At 45.5% G+C, this 19,682-nt stretch overlaps 1 protein-coding gene across 3 annotated transcripts; it reads right to left on the reverse strand.

Moving 5' to 3' along the window:
* Positions 1-849: 849 nt before the first annotated feature.
* Positions 850-18,716, reverse strand: TMEM14C (transmembrane protein 14C). 3 transcript variants are annotated; one of them, XM_017891158.1, is made up of 6 exons: positions 18,694-18,716; positions 11,239-11,315; positions 10,256-10,357; positions 7,233-7,320; positions 4,455-4,459; positions 850-1,007 (listed from the first exon to the last, which is right to left on the reverse strand). In XM_017891158.1, exons 1-6 carry the CDS (start codon positions 18,714-18,716, stop codon positions 850-852), a joined length of 453 nt encoding a protein of 150 aa, XP_017746647.1. The 3 variants fall into 3 exon arrangements, with proteins under 3 accessions (XP_017746647.1, XP_017746649.1, XP_017746648.1); XM_017891160.1 differs by lacking the exon at positions 10,256-10,357; XM_017891159.1 differs by lacking the exons at positions 850-1,007; positions 4,455-4,459; positions 18,694-18,716 and adding exons at positions 5,247-5,334; positions 11,643-11,712.
* Positions 18,717-19,682: the final 966 nt, after the last annotated feature.

A 19,682-nucleotide genomic window follows, 5' to 3' on the forward strand; every position in this document is an offset into this window, starting at 1 on the left:
GTGTTGAAAGAAAATAAGATAATTTCAGGCCAGGTGTGGTGGCTCATGCCTGTAATCCCATCACTTTGGGAGGCCGAGGCAGGTAGATCACTTGAGGTCAAGAGTTCAAGACAAGCCTGGCTAACATGGTGAAATCCCCGTCTTTATTTTATTTTATTTTATTTTATACTTTATGTTCTAGGGTACATGTGCACAACGTGCAAGCTTGTTACATATGTATACATGTGCCATGTTGGTGTGCTGCACCCATTAACTTGTCATTTACATTAGGTATATCTCCTAATGCTATCCCTCCCCACTACCCCCACCCCACAACAGGCCGCAGTGTGTGATGTTCCCTTTCCTGTGTCCAAGTGTTCTCATTGTTCAATTCCCACCTATGAGTGAGAACATGCGGTGTTTGGAAACCCCCGTCTTTATTAAAAATACAAAATTAACCAGGCATGGTGGCATGCGCCTGTAATCCCAGCTACTTGGGAGGCTGAAGCAGGCGAATCCCTTGAACCCAGGATGCAGAGGTTGCAGTGAGCTGAGATCGTGCCACTGCACTCCAGCCTAGGCAACGGAGTAAGACTCCAACTCAGAAAAAAATAAATAAACTATAAACGAAGTTCTTCCCACAGTTAGTTCAGCCCACACCGGAATGAACAAGGACAGCTTGGAGGCTAGAAGAAGCAAGATGACGTGTTAGGTCAGATCTCTTCCGCTGTCTCAGTTATAATTTGGCAGTGGTGGCCGGGCGCAGTGGCTCACACCTGTAATCCCAGCACTTTGGGAGACCGAGGAGGGTGTATCACGAGGTCAGGAGATCGAGACCATCCTGACTAACATGGTGAAACCCCGTCTCTACTAAAAATACAAATAATTAGCCAGGCATGGTGGCACATGCCTGTAGTCCCAGCTACTCAGGAGACTGAGGCAGAAGAATTGCTTGAACCTGGGAGGCAGAGGTTGCAATGAGCCAAGATCATGCCACTGCACTCCTGCCTGGGCGACAGAACAAGACTCTGTCTCAAAAAAAAAAAAAAAAAATTTGCAATAGTGGTTTCAATCTGAAAGCCATAAAGAAAATATAATAAATTTGATTTCATAAATGTTTTCTTTCTGTACAACAGCAAAAATAAATAAATAAAATCAAGACATAAATAACAAGTGAGAGGAAAATATTTTCAATACATATGATAGGGAACACATTTTTATACTATATAGAAAGTCTCAGACTATCCAGTGTTTTCAATTAAAAAATAAAAAAAACCAAAAACATGGACAAAAGGGATGAAAGGCTGCTCACAGAAAAAATATAACTGGCCAATAAATGTATGAAAGATGCTTAATAATTCATAACTAAATCACTGAAACCATTAGATAACATTTTGGGGGTAGATCAGCAGGTGGCATGACTATGGTCAGCGAGTCAATTCTAGTCCATTGCCTGTTTTTGTGCAGACAGCAATCTAAGAACGGTTTTGCATTTTTAAATGGTTGAAGAAAATCAAAATAAGATTACTATTTTGTAATATGTAGAAATTATATGAAATCCAGATTTCAAGGCTCCTAAGTACAGTTTTATTGGAACAGTCACCCTCGTTTGTTTATCTATTGGTTACGGCTGCTTTCATTCTACAAAGGCAGAGGTGAGCAGCTGGGACAGAGATGGCCTGCGAAGCCTAAAATATTCATATCTGGCCCTTTACAGAAAAAGTTTTCAGACTCCTAGCTTCATGTGTCAAAAATTTTTAAAACGTCCAATTCCACAAAGTTAGCCATCACTGGGAGGAGGGTAAATTGGTGCATTTTCTTCTGAGGGCAATCACAATTGTAACTGCTGAGATGCTTTGACTCAGTGTTTAGAAATGTAACCTACAGATTCCTTTGCACATGTTCATGGGGATTTCCAAAGATATTCCTTGGTACACCACCTTTTTTTTTTTTTTTTTTTTGTGACGGAGTCTCACTCAGGCTGAAGTGCAGTGGCATGATCTCCCCTCACTGCAACCTTGGCCTCCCGGGTTCAAGCGATTCTCCTGCCTCAGCCTCCTGAGTAGCTGGGACTACAGGTGCCTGCCATGACACCCAGCTAATTTTTTGTATTTTTAGTAGAGATGGGGTTCCACTATATTAGCCAGGATGATCTGGATCTCCTGACCTTGTGATCTGCCCTCCTCAGCCACCCAAAGTGCTGGGATTACAGGCATGAGCCACCATGCCCGGCCGTTTTTGTTTTTTGTTTTTGTTTTGTTTTGAGACAGAGTCTTGCTCTGTCACCTGGGCTGGAGTGCAGTGGCATGATCTCGGCTCACTGCAACCTCGGCCTCCCAGGTTCAAGCGACTCTCCTGCCTCAGCTTCCTGAGTAGCTGTGACTACAGGTGCCCGCCACCACGCCCAGCTAATTTTTGTATTTTTGGTAGAGACGGGTTTCACCATATCGGCCAGGATGGTCTCGATCTCTGGACCCCGTGATCTACCCACCTCGGCCTCCCAAAGTGCAGGGATTACAGGTATGAGCCACCACGCCCAGCTATCAAAGGCATTAAATAAGACATATTTCTATGAGTAGGGGAATGGTAAATAGTAAACATCCGTACAACTTAAAAGCCATTAAAAAGAATTAGATCTCTAAGGAAAGGGTTGAACCCAGTTGTAGTACATAGTTTCATGCCTTCGAGGCACTGTATGTATTGCTCCATCTACATGACACATTTGCCCCGTCCTTGTCTATGAAATCCTCACAGACAACTTACAAAAGGAGTTCACATCAACTGACTTGTGAATCAGCTGACAAGGCTCAGTTTAACTATTGGTTCCTTTGTGAAGCCTACCTTGACTCCCTAAACAGAAATGCCCACTCCCCTCCGTGTGCCCCCACAGTAATAGGGATCTACCTCCATTATACACTTATTTCTATACCGCCTTTGTTTAGACGTCCGCCTCCTCCACTAGACTCCAGAAGAGCAAGCACCATGGCTTGTTCCTTGCACTGCTAGGACCCAGCGCAACCCTTAGGCAGTAAATACTCCGGGACCTTTGCAGAGAAGCAGGGACAAGGGGATTTGGCAAGGGCTATGAAGACCTCCTGCCTCTCATCTGTGGGCTGCCTTAGAATTTTCCAGGCTGATTGCTGAGGACCAAATAGTCACACAGGGATCTACTTGGCACCTAAACTAACTCCCACCTTCAGGGAACCTTGTCATTCAGGATTCAGGTGCTCCTCTAGGACTGAAAGTGGCAAAAAAGGGGGGCCTTTGGAAACACTCCATGATAGATGAAAACAGGGCCAACACCGTGATTCAAACTCTTAGCTATGGAAGCCTGGGAGGCTGGTAGCTTTGGATGGTCTATGGCCTTCTGATGCCTCTACCACTGCAACACAAGTGCCCTCAATTGTCCAGAGTCCTATAAAAATAGATGGAAAACTAGGACCACTTTCAAGGGGCTTAGGCAAATACATAAAGTGTCTGAACTATACTCTAAAGCAGGAACAGTTAGGGTAGAGAACAGTAGTTAAGTATGCTTTCCTTTTTAAAGAGGGAATGAAAACTAAAGCAAGGGGTAGCAGAATGAGTTAATTCTTCATGTTGAAACAGTACCAGTATCCAGTGAACGTGTCCAACGCAGACACCAAACTAGATGATTCAAGCTCTAGATGCGTATTCTAGTTTCACATTTATGTACGAACTAATTAACGACAACAACAACAAAATCAGCTTTTAATTTTGCTACACAGTCCTTTCTTTTTGAGACGGAGTCTTGTCGCCCAGGCTGGAGTGCAGTGGCGCGGTCTTGGCTCACTGCAACCTCCGCCTCCTGGGTTCAAGTGATTCTCCAGCCTCAGCCTCTCGAGTAGCTGGGACTACAGGCACCCACCACCACACCTGGTTAATTTTTGTATTTTTTAGTAGATGGGGGTTTCAGCATTTTGGCCATGCTGGTCTCGAACTCCTGACCTTGTGACCTGCCTGCCTCGGCTTCCCAAAGTGTTGGGATTACAGGAGTTAGCCACCGTGCCCGGCCCACAGTCCTAACCTTAGAAATCCTCAGTGGCCGCGAGGCATGGTGGCTCACACCTGTAATCCCAGCACTTTGGGAGGCCGAGGCAGGCAGATCACTTGAGGTTGAGAGTTTGAGACCAGGTCGACCAACATGGAGAAACCCCGTCTGTACTAAAAATACAATTAGCCAGGCCTGGTGGTGCATGCCTGTAATTCCAGGTACTCAGGAATCTGAGGCAGGAGAATTGCTTGAACCCGGGAGGCAGAGGTTGTGGTGAGCCAAGATTGTGGCATTGCACTCCAGCCTGGGCAACAAGAGCAAAACTCCGTCTCAAAAAAAAAAAAAAAGAAAGAAGAAAACCTCAGTAGGTCATGCTTATTACTCCAGTACATTTTGGGAGGCCAAGGCGAGAGGATCACTTGAGACCAGGAGTTTGAGACCAGCCTGGGCAACAGAGCAAGACCCCATCTCTACAAAAAAAATAACATACATTAGCCGGGTGTGGTGGTATGCACCAGTAGTACCAGCTATTCAGGAGGCTGAGGTGGGATGATTAAATCCAAGAGTTTGAGGTTATAGTGACATATGATTGCACTACTGCTCTCCAACCTAGGTGACAGAGAAAGACCTTGTCTCTTGAAAAACAAAAAATCCTCAGAGGTCATTTTTGAAACAAGCTTCAATGCAATGTACAATCAAATAACTTTCCTTGGTCCTTAAGTTATTCAAAATAGGTAATTTCTAAATATTAACAAAATACTTTCAAGTTTCTATATCTTGCTGCTAGCAACATCTCATTCTATGAACTAGACAGCTCTGGCAATGAAGACCCCATAGGAAATATTATTTATAGTAAACTTTATTTTCATTGATATTTCACTTAACATAATTTCAAAGTCAGTCTGTAATCTAAGATGAGCAAAAGAACAGATATTCTATTTTTTCACACTGTTCCTCAGAGCACGGAATGGGGTTTCAGGGCCCTCAAAGTTGAGTCAACACCTAAATTTTACCTTGAGTTTACTATAGTACAGAAAGAAGAGAGTAAACATCGAATTCCAAGAATCGAGCTCTTTGATGGGGTCTCCATAAGCTCATGTTCACTCATTAGTACCTCTGTTAGGGTTATAATGGTAACAACTGATTTTCCACCCCTCCGCGCAAGGTTGGTGTCTTTTTTTTTTAGGTAAATGTCAGATTGCAAATTGCTGCCCACTTAGTTCTCTTATACATTGAAAAACAGTGAAAGATGCAGAATCCTTCATCAGTGAGAGCTGGAACATGACTTCTGCTAATGGGGTCTGTTGAACATACTAACTCCAACTTTGGCGGCCATCAGCAAACTGTTTAAAAGAAACAAGACAGAAAACGTCAGGTAAAGGACAGAACAGGCAGCTATGTTTTTAAGGAACTAAACTCTGCAGGTTCCTCACAACTGCGTGGGGGAGGAGGTACTAAGGCAAGAGTGGTCAGAGGTAAAATTTCCATCCCTGGAGGAACCAGAGGAAAAGCAAGCCAAGGGACAGTCTCATACTGAGGTCTTAAAATAGCACACATGAGCTGGATCCTAATCCATCTGCCAATAATTTGAACAGATGAAGAAACGGAGGCAAGAGAGAGCAAGGCCGCCCCACCCTCAGGGATCTGATTAATGGTCAAATCTCCAGCCTCTCAGTTTACTGCTCTAGACCTTGCTCCACACTGACTCTTTTGCTTCAGGTATAACATTATACTGGTAGCATCACGACTATGATCAGAGTATGCAATTTTTCTCCAAAACAGATTTTAAAAAATGCCCCTGCCTTCAGGATGTCTTTATAATACTTAACAACTAAATTTTTTGTTTTTAAGAAGGTTAAATTTTTTTTTTTCTTTTGATACAGAGTCTCACTCACCTCTGTTGCCCAGGCTGGAGTTCAGCGGCACAATTTCGGCTCACTGCAACCTCTGCCTCCCAGGTTCAAGCAATTTTCCTGACTCAGTGTCCCAAGTAGCTGGGATTACAGGTATGCACCATCACGCCCGGCTCATTTTTGTATTTTTTCATAGAGATGGGGTTTCACCATGTGGGCAGACTGGTCTTGAACTCCTGACCTCAAGTGATCTGGCTGCTCTGGCCTCCCAAAGTGCTGGGATTATAGGCGTGAGCCACCAAACCTGGCCTACAACTAAATTTTTTTTGTTTTTTGTTTTGAGATGGACTCTTGCTCTGTCCCCCAGGCTGGAGTGCAGTGGCATGATCTCAGCTCACTGTAATCTACGCTTCCCAGGTTCAAGCAATTCTCCCTGCTTCAGCCTCCCGTGTAGCTGGGATTACAAGTGCCCACTACCACACCCGGCTAATTTTTGTAGTTTTCATAGAGATGGGGTTTCACCATGTTGGCCAGGATGGTCTTGAACCCCTGACCTCAGGTGATCCGCCAGCCTCGGCCTCCCAAAGTACTGGGATTACAGGCGTGAGCCACTATGCCTGGCCATAACTAAATTTTTTAAAAGCCACAATTTGGTTTAGGTTTTATAATCAAAATTAGAAAACAGGGCCGGGAGCAGTGGGTCATGCCTGTAATCCCAGCATTTTGGGAGGCCAAGGTGGGCGGATCATGAGATCAGGAGTTCGAGACCAGCCTGGCTAACGTGGTGAAACACCATCTCCACCAAAACAACAAAAATGAGCCAAGTGTGGTGGTGCACGCCTGTAATCCCAGTTACTCCAGAGGCTGAGGCATGAGAATCACTTGAACCCGGAAGGCGGATGGTGATTGCAGTGAGCAGAGATCACACCATTGCACTCCATCCTGGGTGACAGAGCGATACTCTGTCTCAAAAAAAAAAAAAATTAGAAAAGAGGATTCAATCAAAATTCCCTTTTAGCAAAATTTTCTGTAAAAGACATCTACACATCTAAGAAATATGGGACCCCCGCATCTTCCATGCAAGTCACACAAAAGGTTGCAGTCATGGCTTTGCAGGAAAACTTCTGCCACCATATAGGGAGGAGCCAGGATGGACCGGAAAGCAAACATGCGAACAAACCCATTTCCACAGTGAATGGATATACTCATGCCATTTTGACATTAAACCAGCTATTGTTTTTGAAACATTTCCTATTAGTGTATATATCAAATGTCAGTTGATGCATAGCATCAGATATCCTGAAACAAGTTAGGTTTTGAATGCATATAGTATCCTGGGGAATAAACTGAACTCTACATGGTAAAGAGGAGTAACAAATGAAAAGTACCTGGCACCTGCAATTAAACCTGCAGGCATGAATTTTCCAGAGTTGTAGAATCTCATTCCCATAATGCCAGCCAAGGTACCAGATGTAGCTGATGAAAAAAATATAAAGAAGGGTTAAAACTCATTACATCTTCTACGCAGGGGAATCAGAAGTGGGCCAAGCCCCACCCATCTCTCAAGGCTCACACCTCACCCTATGCTTATTCCTCCTTCACCAAGTGGGTGGAGATTACTGGCTGCCCACATCCTATGGGTCCAAGTACCAATACTGGCCAAATAGAGCCCTTCACAGCCTGGGCCCTGCCTGCCCTTCCAGCCTCATCTCTTACCACTTGTCTTCTGCAAAACCCACACTTTAGCCATCAATGCGTTAGTTTTCTCCAAAATGCTGCTGTTTCTCATGCCCCGCAGACGCTATTTCCTCTACCCTGCACGCAATTCCCACTGGGTATCTGTCAAAGCACCTACTACATGTCAAGCGCTGTGCTAGGTGCTGGAGAATACAAAGGTAATCGTAACTGTCTCTGCCCTTTTACAGTGCTTCAGGTCTGATGGGACAGACTTTAAAGACACACACAAATAAAAAGGCTTAGCCAAAAAAGTGAAGATTGGCTGAGATCTGAAATTACGGCAGGAATTAATGAGCTGAAGGATGGGAAGGCCTATTCCAGGCAGAGGGGACAGTATATGCAGAGGCCCTGTGGTGACAGGGAGCATGGCACATTCACCTTAAAAGGCCAGTGTGGCACAGAGATCAAGTAAGAGGGGCCAGACCACATGGAGCCTTGAAGGCCATACTAGGGATTGGGTTTTCATCCTAAGAGCAATGAGAAGCCGTTAAAGGCTACTAAGCAGAAGGATACATGAACAGAGTCGCATTTTCTGTTTGTTTTTGAGACAGATTCTCGCTCTGTCGCCCAGGCTAGAGTGCAGTGGTGTGATCTTGGCTCACTGCAACCTGCAACTGCCGGGATCAAGCAATTCTCAAGTCTCAGCCTCCTGAGTAGCTCAGACCACAGGCGCCCGCCATCACATCTGGCTAACTTTATTTTATTTTATTAAAGACCCGGTTTCACCATGTTGCCCATGGTGGTCTCGAACTCCTGAGCTCAGGCAATCCACCCTCCTCGGCCTCCCAAACCTGAGGTCAGGAGTTATAAACCAGCCTGGACAACATGGTGAAACTCCTGTCTCTACTAAAAATAGAAAAATCAGCTGGGCATGTTGGCGGACGCCTGAATCCCAGCTACCCGGAACACTGAGACAGGAGAATTGCTTGAACCCGGTAGGTGGAGGTTGCAGTGAGCCAAGACTGTGCCACTACACTCTGGCCTGGGCAATACAGTGAGACTCTGTCTCAAAAAAAGGGAATTTTATGAAGGGGAAGGAGACAAGTACATCTGAGTATCAATGGGGGGATCCACCTAAAAGGACTACAAATACAAGACAGGATCCTTGCCGGTGTAAAGGTCTGGAGAAGGTCAGGGAGAAGACACCCAAAGCCCAGAGGAGGACACTGGTGTTGGACAGGAGGGAAAACAGGACGAGGTGAGGCTTGGAGATTAAAGGCTCCGGGGAATCCCCACCTGATGGCTGCTATTTTTTTCCCTGAAGTAGGCATGAGGTCATTTGCTGAGTGGAGTACAATCACAGAAAGGAAAAATGCAGGCTGAAAGTCATTTTGGAGCATGAGGGAGGGAGCTATTAGGCAGAGCGGGGACCTGGATGCACCTCCTTCCTCAGCACACCCCATTAGCCATCACTGACCTCCCTTCCCAACCCGGCTGATGTGTACAGATCACACGGCTTCTCCCTCCCACATGGCACTCATTCTCACCCGGGGTTTGTGGAGACAGTGAGGAACCCACACTCCTAGCAGCGTCTGACACATGGGTGGAGCCCCACAGAAATGTGCTAAAAGCCACCCTGATAAGGAGGACTCCTCGGTCCCCCACCCCACTCACTGTCCATGCCGCTCACAGGGTGCATTTCCAGTTCTGCTTCTATGCCCATGTTTTTTGTTTTTTGACACCGAGTCTTGCTCTGTCTCCCAGGCTGGAGTGCAGTGGCGTGATCTCAGCTTACTGCAATCTCTGCCTCCCAGGTTCAAGCGATTCTCCTGCCTCAGCCTCCCAAGTAGCTGGGACTACAGGCGCCTGCCACCATATCCAGCTAATTTTTGTATTTTTAGTAGAGACGGAGTTTCACCATGTTGGGCAGGCTGGTCTTGAACTCCTCACCTTGTGATCCGCTCACCTCGGCCTTCCAAAGTGCTGGGAGTACTGGTGTGAGCCACCGCAGTCACATTTAGCTAACTGCTAAAGAGGTGATTTTCTTTTTTTTTCTTTTTTTTGAGACGAAGTTTTGCTCTGTCGCCCAGGCTGGAGTGCAGTGGCCGGATCTCAGGTCACTTCACGCTCCGCCTCCCAGGTTTATGCCATTCTCCTGCCTCAGCCTCCCCCGTGTAGCTGGGACTACAGGCGCCCGCCACCTCGCCCAGCTAGTTTTTTGTATCTTTTAGTAGAGACGGGGTTTCACCGTGTTAGCCAGGATGGTCTCGATCTTCTGACCTCATGATCTGCCAGTCTCGGCCTCCCAAAGTGCTGGGATTACAGGCTTGAGCCACCGCGCCCGGCCCAGAGGTGATTTTCAAATGGAGAAATTGCAACTCGGATGCAAACCTAACCCAGATGTGTGATGTCTTAGGGATGCTGAGGCCAGTGGTCTTCCATGGGCAACCTCAACGGCTGACACATTTGCCTTATAGAAGTTTAATGCTACTGGGTAAATACATTCACGAGGTATGGAAATCCTTCCATGTTCTATACATAAAAGATAAACAAAAACCAGCACAAATCCTGCCTCTGCACCCTCATTTTAAAACTTTCTGAGGACTTGGTAGAAGAAGTGAAAATGTCATAAGTTAAGTGTGAAGACCTCACCCCATCCCACCAAACCAGGGTCGTTTGGAAAAGAGTATTCTGGATACACAGCTGCCCTAAGGAGACGCTGAAGCAGACATACCTAGGAAAACCCAAACGTTCCTTGGATCCTGAGACAGCTGGTAAGCACCCAGGCCAGCTAGGCTGCCGAAGAGCAGTCCCGCAGCCAGGGACGGCACGCTGCCTAAAGGGAAGCAAACACAGCTCGCATTTTTAACATGAGGCACTTATTTTACTAACGGAATCCACCAGACCCCCATCCCTAAAAGGAGGACAGCACAGAGAATTCTCAACACAGCTCATAGCCAAGGTGGACTCAAGCAGGAAGATGTTTTGGGGAGTGTGCTATCTTCTCAGAGAAGTGAGAGTCTTCCCACCCCATTTTTCTCTCCTCTAATAGGCAGGGCACTTCCATCTAAGGAAAGGAAAGAAGGCCATCTTCCCTCCTTAGATGGAACTAGTGGCTAGTGGCTAGGCCTTCTTTCTAAACAGGCCTGATCAATCGTGAAGGGATGGAACTGTGTATATGCAGGACTTCCAGCAAATCACAAAAGGAGAGGGAAATAGGGTCAGTCAATTAAATAAAAATACAAAGACCTGGAGAATAAGAATTCTGGTGCAGGGGTTGGGATGGGAATGCAGGCAAGGACTAGGGGGCAGAAACAAGCACAGCCACTCACACACCCCTGCCTGGCATAATGAAGAGACTTCAAAATACCAGTCTGTGTAGACCAGAGGTTTCCTCCTACCTGAGCCCAGAGATGGCACTTGGGGGTCGTGGCTGATGCACGGTACTCAATGATAACAACAAACTACAACCACCCCTGCCTATCTTTAGATAAAGAGGCAAAAACAAGTAATTCCACAAGAGGCCCAGCTCAGCTTCGCCAGATAACCAGAAGGCAAGTGCAGGAGCTGCAACACTGACAAGGAAGCCTGCACTCCAGCTTGGGGACCTACAGCACACCTAACTCAAACGAGCTTGCTTCTCAGGGACCCAGGCACTCACATTTCACGGGAACAACGTTGAAGATGTTAAGAGGCTAAGTAACAACAAAACCATACCTGCTTTTACATAGCCAATAATCCCACCAGAAGCAACCAGTGCTGCGTAGCCAAAGCCAAACCAATGCAAAGGCACTCTGAAAACACGAGAGAGAAGTCAGTGTTAACCTGGCTTTAAAAACAAACCATATTGCCATAGGATGGGACTAAAAGGTAATCATTCCCCACAGGTTCTATCACTGAAAATAAGGCCCACAGAGGTTGGATGACTTTCTGCGAGTCACACATCTCAGCAAAGCCAGAGCTGGGACTCAAACCCAAGTCTCTGGCCCACAGGTCCAGTGATCCTCCCATCCCCCACGCAATCCCAGGCAGTCTACTCTTAGGGTTCTTTTCAGCTGAGGAAAGGAACTCTGGTTTCCAGAAGCTCCTGGCTACTCCATACCCATTTCCTGTCCACTCACACTGAGCCGGTGTCCTGCATTCTTCTCTTCTCTGTCCAGACGGGAGACTACCCCTGGCCTGCACCTGCAGAAAACAAGCTGGATCAGAGGTGGTTAAAAGCACAGCTCTCCAGCAGTCAGAAAGAAGTGTGTCCAACCCGCAAGCTACGCAACCTAAATCTCAGTATCCTTCATGTACCATGAGGATAACACTGGTACCAATTTCCTGGGGCTGTTGTGACTATTCAGTGGATGTCACATGTAAAGGTGCTTAGCACATAATAAACGCTGAACAGATCCCTACCATTGTCACAAAAACCTTAGTTCTAATCACATAGGCCCACAGGAAACTCAGCAAGATCCACTGACAGCTCTATAATCAGGTGATGCGTTAGTCATTTCATTAGCTACCCACGTTACCACAAAGTTGAAAAGCAAATACTCCTGTGCCCTTAATCCAACTACCTTAATGTCTCTTTTGAGGGGAGGTAGGACTGCTGCTTTTCGTCCCTGCTGCAACAGCCAATTTCAATACTCAACTTTTTTAGAAACTTCTGTGTCCAACTCACAGTTCTTGTTAGTAGGGCAGAAAGGGAGGATAAAATATACGGAAACACGTCATATTCACATGTGACATTGCACCCTTGGAAAAACAGCTCCTATTTTCCTACAGAAAGTATCCAGCATGCAGCCAGCCTAACAAGATGAAAGCAATGCACACCCCGTTTATTCTGTTTAAAGAATTAGGCCATGTGCAGTGGCTCACGCCTGTAATCCCAGTACTTTGGGAGGCCAAGGCAGGCGGATCACCTGGGGTTAGGAGTTCGAGACCAGCCTGGCCAACATGGTGAAACCCATTGTCTACTAAAAAATATTTAAAAAGCAATCGGGCATGGTGGCATGCGCCTGTAATCCCAGCTTCTTGGGAGGCTGAAGTGGGAGGATGGCTTGAGCCCAGGAGGCAGAAGCTGCAATTAGACATATTCAGGCTACTGCACTCAAGCCTGGGCGACAGAGTGAGACCCTCCCTCAAGGACAAAAAAAAAAAAATTAAGTTTCCATAAAACAGGGAAGGGCAGGGGGCTTGGGATCTTGCCCACAGTTCTTAACTGGAGGCGGCACTGAGTTAGCGAGGCTTTTAAACAGATGGAGCAACAAAACCACCAAGAAACCAGGCAGCACTATGCTACACGGGTAAGCCTTTGCTCAGGAGTCAGGGACTCCGCGCGTCCACAACTTCTTTTAAGAAAAGCAGAAAATAGGCCGGGCGCGGTGGCTCAAGCCTGTAATCCCAGCACTTTGGGAGGCCGAGACAGGCGGATCATGAGGTCAGGAGATCGAGACCATCCTGGCTAATACGGTGAAACCCCGTCTCTACTAAAAAATACAAAAAACTAGCCGGGCGATAAGGCAGGCGCCTGTAGTCCCAGCTACTCGGGAGGCTGAGACAGGAGAATGGCGGGAACCCGGGAGGCGGAATTTGCAGTGAGCTGAGAGCCGGCCACTGCACTCCAGCCTGGGCGGCAGAGCAAGACTCCGTCTCAAAAAAAAAAAAAAAAAAAAAGAAAAGCAGAAAATACCCAATGAGAAAAGCACCGACCACACGGCCTAAAGGCCCGGCTGAATCGGGGGGACGAAAAGCAGACGACCGTGAAACTCCTAAATAATCCCTAAAAGTTAAAAGTGGCCAAGAAATAATAAGATAATCCCAAATAATTCCGCACGGTCTCAGAAGCCCGGGCTGTCCACAAGGGCCGCGCAAGCCGGGTGGATGCAGCGAGATGTCGCCGGAAACGCGGCGGCTGACGCTCTGCGTCCCGGTGGCGGGGTGAGGCGAGGGGCGCGGCTCTGTGGTGCGTGCGCAGTGTCCCGGGAAAGGGGCGGGCAGAGAATGAAGACGGTGCTTGAGCCACCGAGTAGCAGCAAGCGCCCTGCATTCAGGGGGTGAGGAGTGGGGCGGGGCATCGTGGCGAGCGCCCCAGTCCCGGGAACGGGGTGGGGAAGCTCTGTGCTTTCCCAGTCCACAGCGCCTGCAGGGCCGACCAGCACCAGTCCCAGGTCCAACCCTGAGTGGCCAAAAGCCGGAAACCCGGAGTTGCACAAGCTGGACCACGTGAGCTCGCCAGGCCAGCGGTGGAGGCCACCGCTGCGGGAGGAGGGCATCTGAGGCTGGATTTTGAAGAACCCCATTAACAGAGGGGCAAGTTACAGGATATAAACCAGAAGCCGGTCATCAGGGAGGAGTGTCATTCATTCAAGCCCGATCTTGTTTGTTTACACCAGGAAGGGCCTGCCTTCTACCTGGAAGAAAATATGGCGGCTGCAGAATAATGTGGCTCAATGCCAAATATCTGTTTGTTTTAGGGAGTGAGGCTACTTGAGAAGCATCTTAAAGGGGGATAAGGAGTAAGTTAAACCTGCTTTTTACCCAGCTCTGTGGATCCCGAATGTCCACAGCATGATGTTATCTCCATTTCCACTTCCCAGCCGCTTCTGTTCCCTGTGTTTCCTGCACCACCATTCTCTCAGTTGCTCTACACTAAAATTTGCTGTCATCGTTGACTTCTCCCTCTCCTTCATCCCCTACAAGTATCAACATAGACAAATCTGATCAATATAATCGTCACTGAATAAAGCAAATTCCAGCGCGGTCTTTTTTTTTTTTTTTTTTTTGATACGGAGTCTCGCTCTTGCCCAGGCTGGCGTCCAGTGTGCGACCTCGGCTCACTGCAACCTCTGCCTTCCAGGTTCAACTGATTCTCCCGCCTCAGCCTTCTGAGTAGCTGGGATTACAGGCCTACACCACCATGCCTGGCTAATTTTTGTATTTTTAGTAGAGATGGGGTTTCACCATGTTGGCCCTGCTGGTCTCGAACTCCTGACCTCATGATCCGCCCCCACCCCTTGGCCTCCCAAAGTGCTGGGATTAGAGGCGTGAGCCACCGTGCCAGCTTTTGCAGCGCATATTCTTTTGTTTGTTGTTTTTTGAGACAGAATCTCACTCTGTTGCTGTAGAAAGTAGAAAAGTTCCTCTTCAAAGCTCATCTTGGTTTAAAAATAAAATAATAGACACTAAGAATAATCACTTCTTACTCTAAAGCCTCCTATCAACTGTCAGTTCTTACACTTTAGGCCAGTTAGTTGCTTTGGCTTACTCAGGCATGTCTGGAGAGGCCCAAGCAAGTCTCAGCTCATAGCTTATGCTCCTCATTTGGAAATTTTATTGCTTCCTTAAACCTTTCATAAGCAACTTCCTCTCCTTTATCCTCCCTTGCACTTATCTATTTAGGAAAGTTTCAGGATGTTAGCAAATCAGGTATCAGTTTAAGACTGTGAGGTCCAGCACCAGACAATGGATGCAAGACACAGCAGTAATGACGACCCAAATATGTGAGGCATAAATAGGTCTGCTTTTCCTTTGTTCAAGTGGGTTTTCACCATTGTTCCATCCGTGAGACGTACCCTTTCTGCAGAAAGTAAAAATGGTCTTTCTGAGAGATTTAAATTTATGTTTGAGTGCTATTTCTTTGCGTTGCCGGGAAACAAGCATTTCTAACAGTTGCCCAGGCTGGAGTGCAGTGGCAGGATCTTGGCTCACTGCAACCTCCGCCTCCCAGGTTCAAGTGATTCTCCTGCTCAGCCTCCTGAGCAGCTGAGATTACAGATGAGCAGCACCACACCGGGCTATCTTTTGTATTTTTAGTAGAGACGGTGGTTCACCATGTTGGCCAGGCTGGTCCTGAACTCCCGACCTCAAGCAATCCGCCTGCCTGGGTCTCCCAAAGTGTTGGGATTACAGGCGTGAGCCACCACGCCCGGCTGCAGTGCATATTCTTAAAGACAGACTTTCCACTTGCAGCAGCACCTACCTTCCAGATAGCAAAATTGAAGCACATGTTTATCATAGCGGATTCTAACCAGCCAAAGCTGATAATGACTAAGGACTTGCAGGAGTTGCAGTATGCCAGCCCTTCAATTTAATTGAAGACTTTCCTGAACAACTAATAAGGAGACTTGTCTTAACCTGCAGGGAATGGCTTTAGGGGCTCATTCTTCCCTATGCAGGCGCAAGCCTCAAACCTTAATTAGGATCATCCACCATGATTCCCGCACTCTACCCCCGACCTTATACTTGAAGAAACTAAACCTCAGAGAATTGTATTATCTACAATCTTTGTCAGTGGTACAGCTATTGTTTAAAGTAAGGTCTGAAATACAAAAATTAGCCAGGCATGGTGGCTCACCCCTATAATCCAAGGTACCCAGAAGGCTGAGGCAGGAGAATTACTTGAACCTAGGAGGCAGAGGTTGCCATGAGCCAAGATTATGTCATTGTACTCCAGCCTGGGCAACAGAGCAAGACTCCATCTCAAAAACAAAGAAACAAACAAAACTATGTAAATAAAGAAAAGCAGCATTTTAAATAATGTTTATATAACTCACAGGAAAGTAGGAAGTAGGAAAAAGAAAACAAAAACAGCACAAACAGAAAGCAAAACAAAAAAAATGGCCGACTTAAGTCTTAAAATATCATTAATGACATTAAATGTAAATGGTCTAAATACATCAATTAAAAGACAGATTATCAGAATGGATTAAGAAATATGACACAATTATATGCTGCATACAAAAAATTCACTTCAAATATAAGGATACAGGCAAGTTGCAATAAAAGATGGAAAAAATATATCATGAAAACAATCAAAAGAAATCAGAAGTAGCTACATTAATGTGAGACAGACTTCAGAGCAAAGAAAATTACCAGAGACAGTGACATAGTATAAAGATTTAAGAGTCAAATTCATCAAGAAAACAGAAATCCTAAATGTGTATGTACCTAACAATAGAGCTGCAAAAGATGTGAAACAAAAACTGAAGGAATTGAAATAAGAAATGGACAAATCCAGAGTTACAGTTGGAGGCTTCAGTTCCTCTAAATGATGATAAAAGCAGTAGACAGGAAGTCAGGAAGGATATAGAAAACCCCAATAACATCAACTAACAGGATCTAATAGATATTTATAGAACACTACAACCAACAGCTGCAAGATACATATTCAAGTGTCCACAGAACATCTATCAGGAGAGATCATATCCTGGGCCATAAAACAAATCTCAACTAATTTAAAGAATGGAAATCATACAGAATGTGTTCTCCAACAACAATGGAATCAAATTAGAAATCAGTAACAGAAAGATAACAAGAAAATCTCCAAACACTTGGAAACTAAACCACATTTTAAAATAATCTGTGGGTCAAAGAGAAAAATCCGTGTGTCTCTAGAAATTAAAAAAAGGCTAGGCATGGTGGCTCATGCCTGTAATCCCAGCACTTTGGGAGGCCAAGGCCGGAGGATCGCTTGAGTCCAGGAGTTCAAGACCAGCCTGGCCAACATAGTGAAACCCTGTCTCTTTACAAGATATGAAAAAGTTAGCTGGGCGTGGTGGTGTGTGCCTGTAGTCCCAGCCATGCAGGAGGATGAGGTGGGAGGATTGCCTGTGTCTAGGAGGCCAAGGCTGCATTGAGCCAAGATCACGCCTTTGCACTCCAGCCTGGGTGACAGACCAAGACCTTGCCACCCACCCCCACCAAGAAAAGTGCATTATCCTGAATAAAATGAAAATATAACACATTAAAATATATAGCATTAGTAGCAACAAATAAACCAAAAGTGAAATTAACAATTCAATTTACAATAGCATCAAAAAGAATGAAACCCTCAGAAATAAATTTAATAAGTACAAAATTTATAAACTGAAAGCTAAAAAAACACTGTGGAAAGAAATGAAAGAATAACTAACTAAATAAAAGGATGTCCTTTGTGGATTGGAGGATTTCAAATTTTTTAGGTTATAATATTCCTCAAATTGATCTATAGATTCAATGCAATTCCTATCAAATCCAAGCTGGACTCTGCAGAAATTGATGAACTGATATTAAAATTCATATAAAAATTCAAGGGACAGCCAAGATAATCTTCAAAAAGAATAAAGTTGCAAGACTCACCCTTCCTTATTTAAAACTTACTACAAACCTATAGTAATCAAGACTGTATTGTACTGTTATAAAGATTGGCATATAAATCAATGGATTAGAATTTGAATCCAGGGCCGGGCGCAGTGGCTCACATCTATAATCCCAGCACTTTGGGAGGCTGAGGGGGGTGGATCACCTGAGGTCAGTAGTAATAAACATTTTTTCAAAAGAGGTAAGAGGCTCACCATCATTAGCCATCAGGAAATGCAAATCAAAATCACAATGAGCTACTAATTCCCACCCACTGGAATGGCTATAATAAAAACAAAAAACCAAGTGTCAGCCAAGGTGTGGCAAAATCGGAACACTCATACACTGGTGGTGGAAATATATAGGGTGTGACTGCTTTACAACAGTATGGTACTCCCTCAAAAGGTTGAACATAAGAATAACCATCTGATTCGACAGTTTTACTTCTAGGTATATATGTACCCAAGAAAAATGAAAACATATGTTCATGCAAAACCTTGTAAATGAATTTTCAAAGCAACATTATTCATACTAGCCAAGAGGAAACAAGTATGCATCAGCTATAGAATAAACAAATTGTGTTATATCCATACAATGAAATGTGATTTGGCAATACAAAGAAATGAAATACTGATAACATGTTACAATATGAATGAACCCTGGCCAGCTGCAGTAACTGACGCCTGTAATCCCAGCACTTTGGGAGGCCGAGGCAGGCGGATCACCTGAGGTCAGGAGTTTCAGACCAGCCTGGCCAACATGGCGAAACCCCGTCTCTACTAAAACTACAAAAATTAGCTGGGCATGGTGGTGGGCACCTGTAACCCCAGCTATTCGGGAGGCTGAGGCAGGAGAATTGCTTGAACCCAGGAGGTGGGGGTTGCAGTGAGCCGAGATCATACCAATGCACTCCAGCCTGGGCAACAAGAGCAAAACTCCATCTAAAACACAACAAAAAACCAATATGGATGAACTCTGAAACACTATGTGAAGTGAAATCACAAAAGACCACAAATGGAATTCCATTTCTATGAAGTGTCTAGACTAGACAAATCCTATACATACAGAAGATAGATCGGTGATTGCATAAGCCTAGGGGTGTTGGGAGGGAGAAATGGGGAATGACTGCTAAGGGGTCCAAGATTTCTTCTTGGAGTGATTAAAATGTCTTAATATTGACTTTTGTGATAGTTGCACTCTGTGAATACACTGAAAAACACTGAATTGTATGCTTTTGATGGGTGAATAGTATGTTGTGTGAATTACGTCTCAAAGTATTACAAAAAACCAAACTGTGTTTGATACTTTGGAGGCTGGGGCCAGAAGACTGTTTGAGGCCAGAAGTTTGAGACCAGTCTGGGCAACCATAGCACAACCTGTCTCTTTTAAATAGACAGATACATACCTACATACAAAAACAGCGGCATGTAGCAAAAGCAGTGCTAAAATCCCTAAGAGCACACATTTGAAAGGAAGAAAAAACTCACATAATATAAGCTCCTGCCTCAAGAACCTAGAAAAAAAGCCAGGTGTGGTGGCTCACACCTGTAGTCCTAGCAACTCAGGAGGCCAAGGTGGGAGGATGACTTGAGCCCAGGAGTTCAAGGCCAGCCTGAGCAACATAGCGAGACCATGTCTCTAAAAAATCATAAACCAAATCAAAAAGAAACTAGAAAAATAAGAGCAAAAGAAACCCCAAAGCAAGCAGAAGGAAGGAAATAAGGATGAGAGCAGAAAATGAAATTGAAAACAGAAGGAGTCAATGAAACAAAGAACTGATTGTTTTGTTTTTGAGATGGAGTTTCACTCTGTTGCCCAGGCTGGAGTGCAGTGGCACAATCTTGGCTCATTGCAACCTCCGCCTCTCAGGTTCAAGCGATTCTCCTGGCTCAGCCTCCCAAGTAGCTGGGATTACAGGCGCCTGCAACCACGCCTGGCTAGTTTTTATATTTTTAATAGAGACAGGGTTTCACCATGTTTGCCAGGTTGGTCTCGAATGCCTGACCTTAGGTGATCTGCCCACCTCGGCCTCCCAAAGTGCTGGGATTACAGGC

The sequence above is a fragment of the Rhinopithecus bieti genome, unplaced genomic scaffold, assembly GCF_001698545.2.
Source record: "Rhinopithecus bieti isolate Rb0 unplaced genomic scaffold, ASM169854v2 scaffold_19939, whole genome shotgun sequence".
Classification (NCBI taxonomy): Eukaryota; Metazoa; Chordata; class Mammalia; order Primates; family Cercopithecidae; genus Rhinopithecus; species Rhinopithecus bieti.

What these genes read in the sequence shown, in the direction of transcription:
- TMEM14C (XM_017891158.1), bottom strand. Translation starts at nt 18,716, where the DNA reads ATGCAATCACCGATCTATCTTCT. An exon ending in CAATCACCGATCTATCTTCT is followed by an intron (nt 11,316 to 18,693) that starts GTATGTATAGGA and finishes TCGTGTTTTCAG; the next exon opens with AGTGCCTTTGCATTGGTTTG. An exon ending in GAACGTTTGGGTTTTCCTAG is followed by an intron (nt 7,321 to 10,255) that starts GTATGTCTGCTT and finishes TTTTTTCATCAG; the next exon opens with CTACATCTGGTACCTTGGCT.